This window comes from Aspergillus nomiae (genome assembly GCF_001204775.2).
Source record: "Aspergillus nomiae NRRL 13137 chromosome Unknown contig00667, whole genome shotgun sequence".
Classification (NCBI taxonomy): Eukaryota; Fungi; Ascomycota; class Eurotiomycetes; order Eurotiales; family Aspergillaceae; genus Aspergillus; species Aspergillus nomiae.
In genome coordinates, this window is record NW_015378722.1 from 1 (window position 1) to 10,470 (window position 10,470).

General features: G+C 49.0%; 2 protein-coding genes across 2 annotated transcripts; one reads left to right on the forward strand and one right to left on the reverse strand.

Annotated features, from left to right (window-relative positions):
• Positions 1-131: 131 nt before the first annotated feature.
• ANOM_011547 (FACT complex subunit POB3) lies at positions 132-2,751 on the reverse strand (the record flags this gene model as incomplete). Its single annotated transcript, XM_015556803.1, has 8 exons — positions 132-305; positions 365-500; positions 550-783; positions 845-976; positions 1,031-1,268; positions 1,324-1,846; positions 1,908-2,130; positions 2,741-2,751. The coding sequence occupies 8 exons, from the start codon at positions 2,749-2,751 to the stop codon at positions 132-134; spliced, it is 1,671 nt and encodes a 556-aa protein (XP_015401121.1).
• A 2,544-nt stretch (positions 2,752-5,295) lies between these two features.
• ANOM_011548 (putative cellular morphogenesis protein (Rax2)) lies at positions 5,296-9,371 on the forward strand (the record flags this gene model as incomplete). Its single annotated transcript, XM_015556804.1, has 4 exons — positions 5,296-6,445; positions 6,505-6,881; positions 6,941-8,756; positions 8,821-9,371. 4 exons carry the CDS (start codon positions 5,296-5,298, stop codon positions 9,057-9,059), a joined length of 3,582 nt encoding a protein of 1,193 aa, XP_015401120.1. The 3' UTR covers positions 9,060-9,371.
• Between the last annotated feature and the right edge of the window lie 1,099 nt (positions 9,372-10,470).

A 10,470-nucleotide genomic window follows, 5' to 3' on the forward strand; every position in this document is an offset into this window, starting at 1 on the left:
AAAAATATGAATGTTGTTACTCGAGTTGTAACTATGCTAGAAAACTTTAATGATATCATTGATTGGCCTTATTCATTATACAACCATAACCATTATTCCAGAGATAGCCAGATAAATCAACTTCAAGGTATTTATTTCCCAACCTTCGATTTCTTCTTCGGCCGTTCCGCTTCCGACATATCCGCATCTTCATCATCGTCACCGCCGCCGCCATCAGAAGCATCGTCCATTTCGGCGTCACTCCCGCTGCCACTGCTTTCGTGGGCCGAGTCGAACTCTTCCGCAACGTCAGACTCGGACTCGGCCTGGAAGTCCTCGTCGATAGATTCTTCATCCTCGTCCGCCGATCCACGATCGCACGTACGCCCTCGTCATCGCTGGAACCCATATCGTCGTTGTCAAGGGCAGCAGCCAGCAGGGCCCCGGCATCGTCGGACATCTCGTTCTTGAATCGGATGTTCTTCGCTTTGAAGAATTCTTCGAGAGGTTGTTGTTCCTCACTGAGCCACGTTAGCATCACTACAATAACTCGAATCATCGCATACGTACCGGTTAATGTTACTAAATTGATGCTCTCCCATACCAGCCTTCAAGCTGACTGAAATATCGAAGGTTCTGCTGGCCGACACGGCACCACCGACACGGGACATCGTAATAATGGCAATGTTCTCGATCTGAATGTACGTAGCAGGCTTCGGGACGAAGATCAAGCTCTTGTCCAAGAAGTACAGAAGACCTTCGTTGGCCTTGATAGAGCATTTAACCCCACTATGACCATGATGACTACGCATCAATGTTAGCATTCGTGTGCCATCATACGGATTGTGAAAAGAGTATGACAAACCTGACAAAGTCCTTCGATGGCATGATGACCTTCTTGCCCGAAAGACCGCGGAAAATCTTGGTTACGACCTGATGAATAGGTTCCTCATAACGAGGCTCCAACTTGTCCTTGTAGCGAGTCTCCATCAATTCACTGCATACTATGTTAGATGGCCCCGGGAACGGAATACCGTCCAGCATCACTTACTCAGTCATGTTGAGCTCAAGGCTAATTTCTTCGTCCAGCTTCAATTGCATAACCAGGAATGGGTACCGAGTCTGACCCTGTCGCAGAGGGGGATCGAGGCCGAGAACAATGAGCGTATGTGTATCGTCATTCTTAGGAAGCAAGAAGAACTTCTTGATAGAAGAGTACTGAATCTTGTAATCGTAGGTTTTGCCACGTAGTCGGAACGAAGACTCGTACATGTCGATGTCGAAACGACCTCTGAAATAAAGGTCAACGTCGTACTGGCATGATGAGGGCTAAGGTAGACGTACCTGGGCGTAAGATGAAGAACATCCAGAAAAGTAGCAAACGTATCGCCAGCCACATCGCCAATCTCTGCTTTTTCCATGAGCATTTCGTAGAAAGGTTGGCCGCATTCTGTTCTTCGCCTTCTTCCTCTTCTTCGCCGTTTTCTTCTTCGCCATTATCTTCCTTGATGCCCTTCTCGGTCTTCACTACTGTTCCAGGGATGTAAAAGCGCATCTCCACCAACTCATCGGGGCCCGAAGCAGCCTTCCGGCCACGGTTCTTGGTGCTACCGGCTGGCTGGGCATTGGCATCGGCGCCATCGGCATTAAGAGCGAGTTCGACAGCCACTTCATTCTTTCCTGCAAGATTCGTGTTTGAGATTTCGGAATACGGAACTTCGAACGCCGGTCGGTTTTGGACGTTGAAAGATAGCTCAGCCTTGGTGAATTCTGCCTTGCCCCAGTTCCAACCTCGGAGAGCGTGCTCCCTGCTTTCCACGTTTATCCCATACCAAATCTTAAAGGCCTTGCTTAATCGCTCGAAATCCTGGCAGATGACGAAACAACGTCAGATCACCATACTCATAAACATATAACAAGGGGTGTACCTCTTGATCGAAGCCATCCAGTTGGATGACGCCCGACGAGCGCGACAGAATCTTCAGTTCGTATCCCTTTGCCGCTCGACTCCATTGAGCTGCGCCGACATTGCTGCTATCGAGGGTAAAAGTCTCGCCTCCACCAGAAGGCTTCCATCCCAAGCCACTTTCCGCAAGCTTACACTTTCCGGGTTGCTTGGAGAGGTCGAGGTAGATGTTATCGAAGCTCTCCCTGGAGAGAAGATTAGAGAAATGGACAAATGGCAACTACCGCGGATGAGCCTCACATTTTGGAGAAGCTTTCAAGACGTCCAGATAAAGGGCACCCCTGTATGAGTTTCGATTATTGTATGGTGATTCTCTGAATGCAGCGACAAAGTTTAAATAGGTGATGAAGGAAATTGTATGGTATCAGTGCTTGTCCAGCGATAGAGTAACAGGAGGCTATCACCTATTGAGCTCTAATATAACCTTTTTTCTGGAGTCTCGCGTTGCGCGCGGCTGTCGATGGTTCATACGCGGTGCGGCAAGACACTAGTCCAAGGTAGGTAAAGTGGATTGGCGGCTGGCCTGGGATACCCGCTGCCTTGGATACCTCAGGCAGCATCCAACTTTCTCCGGTACAATATATACGACCAAGTTTAAATATCATTTGAGTCAGTTATCGAACTGTCTAATCTAAAATGGACTCATCACAGTAGATTTACAGATTGTAGCTCTCTATCGTATTCAATTTAGGAGTCAACATGAACTGGTAACTATCAGCACCACCTGTATTGTTTGGATATATATACTAATACTTTATTGAGCTTGAAGTTACTGGCCATTGGTCGACTGCTAACGTGAATCTCATTGTGTAGTTATAACAGTCTAGACATCGTAAGATCCCGAGTGCATAATTAGCATCGAGTTGTACATTCAAACTCGGATATCACACCCATCAATTGCACTTCTCAGTAGTCATTCGATATCCTCACACCTCGGTGACTGTCTCTATAGAACCAACAGTTGGTGTGACTGTTCGCTCTACAAAGAAAGTGAGGAGTATGGGATGGTGGAACATGTGAAACACAACATATCTGTTCCACCCATTAAATACAGATTCGAGCGGATGTTACTCATTGAGAGCTTGTAGTGTGGCAAAGCTCCCCTGATGTGTAATGTTGGTTTCATTGCCCTCGAACCACTTTAGGATAATGAACTGCGAATTTAGCGTATCTCAGTTGGTGTTCCTGTTACCTTTCTGTGGTGGAAACTACGTAGACGACATATCTCGGTTTCGCTCCCTGAATAGTCTTTGAACATAGGCAGCGTGATTCTTCACAGCACGCGATACAGTAGGTGGTCTTTGTTTCTCGCAGTAATCGCTTTTCTAGCCTCTATTACATCATGAAGCTCGCTCGATTCATAGTTATAAAGAAGTGTTATTACAGGGACCTACTTCAAACGCATCCAATACATGTAGCCTCTCAGCTATCGATCAAATTTCTGAAAAGGCTTAGTAGGGATTGAAGGGCATAAGATCATAGAAGCTTCGATCTGTACCAATATCTATTGCTCTTGCCATTACTTCTGGCTAAGACTTGATAATAGGTTATTTTTCTCTTTAGACCGCGGAATGTGCATTTCGCGGGTGTATGGCTGTGTTGTCTAATGCCGAATTCTCATTGCAAAGTTCACACGCCTCTTAGATCAATTTCTGAAATGAAACCTGGGAGTAATTTTTGATAGCGAGGCACTACAGGGTACAAGAATTAACGAGCTCACCATAAGTGTCGGCAGAAGGTTGGTGGCTTGTGTGACTACCGAGGGCATAGCCATTGATTGTTGGTTGTGGATACCTAGTACGTATGTAGAGGACATCACATCCCCTATTATTAGTACCTCTTACGAATTACTCACTATATCCGTCGCACAGAGTATGTGCATATCCTAGATGGCTAGCTGCTGGCCGCTTCGAGATAGAATCTTGAAGAGCGCATCTGGTAGAAGCACACCGCATGGAGCGTCAATTGGGCTCTTATGCATGGTATACAAGCATTCGTACATATACATCTGCAGCCAAAGGGCTGGACAAGCCCTGTGCGACCTTTTCATCTCCCACATAGTGTTGATTACGGCTACCTGCAACCTGTTTGGTTCCAATGCGCCTGCAGACAGGTTCATTGGCCTCATTGGGGATATTCTACAGAGGACAAGGTCGTAGTGATGTGATATTCCAAGTTTGAGTAGGTAATTATCCGATAAGGGAAAAATACAAACAAAACCTGTCTCCTTACTCCTCCAGCACCTCTATAAATATACGATAGCCACCGACATGATGTCAGGGGAATACTTCATCTTCCAAGTTCGAGCGATGAACGAACGATTCCTAATTTTAAGGTAGAGTAGTGATTAGGTAGCCAAGATTGAGGTCCATCGTGCCCACTCACTTTTTTGGTTTAGGGTGACACCCACAACGATAGGCGGTTCGATAGTTCCCCCTTAGGCTTTACCCTTGGGAGACTTTAGCGATCGTTGGTACAGCTTGGCTTTTGCCATTGCCATGGAAAGATTAAATTAAATTAAAACCAGATGAACCGTTTTTTCTCTTTTTTTTTTGGCAGACAGGTTATCTTTGTCGGATAGTACGGATAGATCCATGAGACAATATGAAAGTTCAAGGGTGGAGAGAAGGAAGTGGACCGACAGCAACAGGCAGAATCAATTTAATCTCTTTTTAAGGATCTGGAACAAATTAGCTATTAATAAAACTCCACTAGTCTGCGTCGACGGCCAGACAAACACCACGCACTTTCCCGTGTCATTTCCCACCCGCCACCCCGAAAGAGTTTAAGGCGTACCCGTGAGGAATGAAGGAAAGAAAAAAATACCGGACGTGCTCCAAAGCCCAAGCTGACTGTACCGTACCAGGAGGAACTTAACTAACTGAATGGACCTGAAAACCACACGCAAGGAGAACAAACAACCTATTATTTGCCCTTGCCATGTCACTCTTTCGACCCTCCTTCCACCCTCACCCAGTCATTCGTTAATCCTCTTGGTCATTCCTTATTCTTTAGTATTATTCTTCCTTTTCTTGTCCTGCCCATTCCTGAACCTCTCCAGTTTTCAAAAATAAAACGGAGAGCGCCATTCGTTCATTACCCCTTGTCTGTTTTCTTGATGTTTTTGGTTTTTCGGTGTTCACAAACTACATTCCTTTCTCGACTCCTTTTCCAGCATTATTCGCGTGCTTCGTGTTGATACATCGACTCCATAAAAATAGACCATTTGCTATCGTCCGATCGTTCCGCTTCTCCCCCCTCTTTTCGTCACCATCATTGGGCAAGGACAAGTCGAATTTCTAACTATCTAGCGACCCTCTACAGTGCGCCTGTCGTCGCGCTCCTGGACAATGAGGAACCCCTCACTGTTTAGGCCTGCGACGGCTGGCTTGTCGACAGCCCTCTGCTTGGGCTCTCTACTGCAACTGTCCCCCGCCTCGGGACTATCATTTACACCGGTCGCACAACCCGACTTGCAACTGGAACCTCTAGGACGGGTCGCCCTTACCGGAGATTTCGATGCGGTCTCGTTTTACTCGTATAAGGAACAGTCGGAGACGGCCTCAGTGAAGAATGGCGCCCAATCCATCCTGACGCCGCTCCCAGATGGCATCCTAACGACGCTGTCGACCTCCGATGCTTATATTCGTGCAATGTGCCCGTTCACGCAAAAAGATGGAAAGTACGCGGGAATTTTTGTCGGCGGAAATTTTACAAGCCTCGGAGGCGTGGAAACCCAAGGCGCAGCGTTGTTCGACCCCGAGACGAAGAAAGTGACGGCTTTACCCGGCCTGTCGGGATCTGTTTCCGCGGTACTGTGCGACAAGGATACGAACAGCGTGTATGTTGGCGGGGATTTCAAATACGAAAATACGTCGAATGCCGTGGCGTGGGTTGGCAATGAAGGTTGGAGGAGCTTGGTCTTCGGTGGATTCAATGGTCCCGTTACCTCGATCTTGAAGAACGATAATCATATTATCTTCGGTGGCTCGTTCGACGGCATTGGCAACTCGACATCGTCCAAGAAAAACCAGCAGATTGTCAACCTCCAGGACGCTACAATCTCCTCCGACGCGGTTTCCAGCAGAAGTGGCTATAGTGATCCTCGAAACATTATCTGCCAGACGAGCGGGGAAGATGGCGAAGGGAAAACATGGCTGTTGGAGGACAACTCCCCCGGTTTCTGGCGTGCCGACATGCGCTTCGGATACAACCCCACAAAGATCCGCATCTACAACACCCACTTAGAGGGGAGAGGCACCAAGACCTTTTTGCTGAGAAGACTACCGGATAATGGCATTATGAACCTGACCTATACTGACCCTGATACTGCGAATGACGTCTACTGCGACCAGGATTGTTCACTCTCTGATAGCACAGCTGAGAAATATCGCGAGTTTGAATTTGTGAATAGTGTTGGCATGAAGGGATTCCAGTTAGAAATTAAGTCCTGGTATGGAGATGGCGCTGGCCTCAATGGAATCCAGCTTGTGCAGAACGGTACGTTGATTGATCGAACTTGGCCCAGTTGAAGTACTGGTTGCTAACAATTCATCCAGATATTTTCGCTTATGCGATCAATGATTTCAATGAACCTACATGTGCTGACCTCAAATACCCATCCAAGGCGACACAGACAGGTTCTTGGACGACGACCGAATCGGGTCAGAGCCAATCTGACTATTTGACGGCGAGTATCACCGACTCCACTGCGTCTGATACTTCTATTGTCTTCGAACCGGATGTCAAACAGTCCGGAAATTATTCTGTGGTTGTTTACACTCCTGGATGCACCCAGGACGGCACTTGCGGCTCGCGAGGTGTGGTCAACGTAACCGCCACCGTCAAGAGTAACAGTAAATCGGCAGAGCCTATCCAAAAGACGATCCACCAGACAAACTTGAACGACAAATATGACACCCTCTACACTGGTCCTGTGGATTCCAGTGATGGCTCTTTCCGGCCCAGCGTAACCCTAACTCCGGTAGCAGGCAGGGTGATGTAACCATTGTTGCCTCCAGGGTCAGGTTTGCGCTTATCCGGGCATCAGAGGGGCTAGATGGAGAATTGAACGGCCTGTATGACTTTGATGTCGCCGCGAAAACCACCAGTTCCAATTTTACCGAGTCTGCAGTCAATCGAGCTGGGCTCCAGCTGGACGAGGATGCCACCGTAAGAAGCTTGGCTACCCACGATGGCGTGATATATGCTGGTGGAAACTTCTCAAGCTCGGGGATCAAGAACATCCTGTCCCTAAAGGATGAGGCAAACGCGACAGCCCTACAGCAAGGTGGTTTGAACTCGGAAGTGTCTTCGATGACGGTATTGGATGATATTCTATATGTTGGTGGCAATTTCACCGATACTTCTGACCGTAGCAATAGCGATTTGAAACATGTCGCAGCTTATTCTTTTGGCTCGAAAAGTTGGATAGCGCTGGGAGGAGGTGTCAATGGGCCTGTACACAAGGTCGTTCCGCTTACGCTCAACGTCTCTACGGAGATCAACGAAACGACCATCGGTGTGACTGGCGATTTCAATCAGTTGCTCGCCTTCGATGACAATACATTGGTTAACGTTACCGGCTTCGCAGTCTGGGTTCCGTCAAAGAAGAATTGGCTACAGAATCTGAATGTCACCCAGATGGCTTTCGCTGGTCAGTTGTCGGCTTGCACCAAGGTGGATAACACCACTGTTATTGCCGGGACTCTCTCCTCCGCCGGAATTGCCGCGGCAGGTGCTGCGGCCCTCCTCCATGACGGTCCGCTGAGCATCAAGCCGCTCTTCGCCAGTGCCAACTTCACCGGCGAAACCTACACTGGGATTTATGACACGCAGTCCAACCGCAACCTCACCATTGTAGGTGGTCACTTTACAACCACTGGCGGCGACGGATCTTCGGTGAAGAATCTTGCCCTGCTCGACGGTAAGGCGGGCACCATCAAGGGTCTGGGAACCGACATTGACAGCAACTCCACGTTCTTGGCCTTGACTACCTGGAAGGACAAGCTGTACGCTGGCGGAAATGTCACTGGCACTTTCGAAGACTATATCTTGAATGGGTTTGTCGTATACGACCTCGAGAATGGGACCATTGCTCGGAAACAGCCACCACGATTCACAGGCGATGCAGCGACCGTCAATTCTATCGCCGCTCGTCCTGACTCGGATGAGATCTATTTCGGAGGCCAGTTCGAGAAGGCCGGAGCGCTTCCTTGCCCGGGGGTCTGCTTCTGGGATGCTAATGACCAGCAGTGGAACAGACCTGGTGTATTATCGGGTAACGTTTTGGCACTGAAGTGGATATCCAATAAGAAACTGCTGGCAATCGGCAATCTCACCGTCGGGGGAAATGTGTCCGCGCTCGCGACGTACACCCCCAAGAAGCAGACCTGGGAATCTTGGACCACTGCATCTGATCTTCCGGGAACCGTGACTGCTTTCACCCCTGCTAGTGTGGACGTGTCCACGTTCTGGCTCGCAGGATTTTCCCAGAACGGCTCCAGCTACCTTGCTAACTACGACGGATCAAAATTCCAATATCCTGGGGATCTCTTTGACTCTGGTACCACTATTCGTAACCTTGAAGTGCTCTCCCTCAGCAAGGATCATTCCGGAGTCGACGTTCTACACAAAGACCAGGTTCTCCTGGTCACCGGCCAGCTGGTGATTCCTAACTTTGGGAATGCATCCGCAGCACTCTTCAATGGAACCGAGTTGACCCCATTCATGCTTAGCTCGAATGCGGATGGCCAACCGGGCCACATGGCTCAACTGTTCTACGAGAACGATAACCCTTACAGCAGCGAAGGTAGGCTTTTCTTTTTCTTTGTACTTAGAAGATCATGTGGTCTTGTGGATACTAACTTGTGCAGTTGGGAACCATCGCTCCAACGGGATTGTAGTCTTAATCTCATTCTGCTGTGCACTTGGCGCTGTGTTCTTGATCGTCATTGCCGGGGTGATCTTCAATAAGATCCAGCGGCGCCGCCAGGGCTACATGCCGGGGCCGCAGGCATACGGGACCGATCGGCCCTCCAGCATGCAGCGGTTGCCTCCGGAGTATCTGTTCAGCACTCTGAAGTCACCGAACCCGGGCACCCCGGCGATCTGAACGCTTTGAGTACCGATACGTCCACCACATCACATCTAAATTGGACCTCTTTTTGATCACTCAGACCGGCGTTCTTGGGCAGAAAACCGTCTTATACCCGTAATTTAATCCGTTTTATGTTTTGCATCTCTACTTTTTCATTCTCCCCGGGCCTATCCCGGGTGGTACGCTGTTCACTTCTTTTGCCTTGAGGTGCTTCGACATCCTCTCGTGTTTGATCTACCTGGGACTTGTCTATATAATCCTAGGTCGGCCGCGTCATTTCTTTCATGAAACCTTTGTTGTTGATGTTTGTACTATAGTCTTTCCCTGGGGTTCCCGCCGGGGGGACACCAGGAGGCCATGTACATAGCTCCCCGCGCGAGATCGCGGTAATGACAATCATGCTCGTTTTCTGCACATCGCGATGGTTGATTCCGGTATCCCGCTTGGCCATTGGCTGGTTTGCCCCGAGACAGCTGGAGATACTAAGTAGAAAAGTGGGGCCTCACTCGGGCTGTTGGATCTAGCGTGGGAGGAGATTGGCGGAAGACCTGGCTGAAGCGACACCCAGCCATCGTATAGTCGCCATGACACTGGTCCGTGATCTGACTGTCATGTTTCGATCAACCCTGGCCTCTCGTGAACCCGCTGATCGTGAGGTCATGGTGCATAGGGGATCGAATGAGCTGTTGGCGGGGATTGGGGCGCTGGACTGATAAACGAGGAACTAAAAGAAACGGGAACCGATGAAGCGGACGGACACGAATGGGCTACCCATGGTTTGGGTATCGTGGCATCGTTTGGGGCGTCATTTGCGCTTGTCAGTGGACGGAGGCCGCGGTTCAACCATTGAGTAATTGCTCGGAGTGATCCACTATGGAATGATCGCTGGAAAGGGAACATGCCAAAATGGAACAAGATTGAAGGACAATGGTGGCAGCGGTGGAGAGGGTGCGTGGGGAGCTTTCGGTTTTGCATTGGACTGCCAATTTTAACGGGAAAAGAAAGAAAAAAAAAGAAAAATTGGGCGATCGATGTCCAATATTGGATGTATCCAAAGTAGTCGTTGTATGGAAAAGATGGTAGCGTCTAGACAAATGCCCGTACTAATGTATGTACCGTACTCGGTATGGTAACGCTCAGCTCAGCTTCCTCCCCAGGTCCCAAAAACCCCAACTCCTGCATTGTCCCCCCTCAACTTTCTCTCCCCCGCAAGGACGCCGCGACCACACCACCAGTGCCGGACAAATACAAACTCCGCCGTCCCTGCCAATGTGAATCGCCATGAGGGTCCGATTTAGACTGTTTTCGGTCTTAGTGGTTCCCCATTTGGGCCTCCAGTGGCTCCGTCGCTTCCATTCCCCGCTTTCTGTTTTGTTCTTGTTCTTTTTTTTTTTTTTCTTTTTTTTTCTTCGCTTGTCGCCAAGTC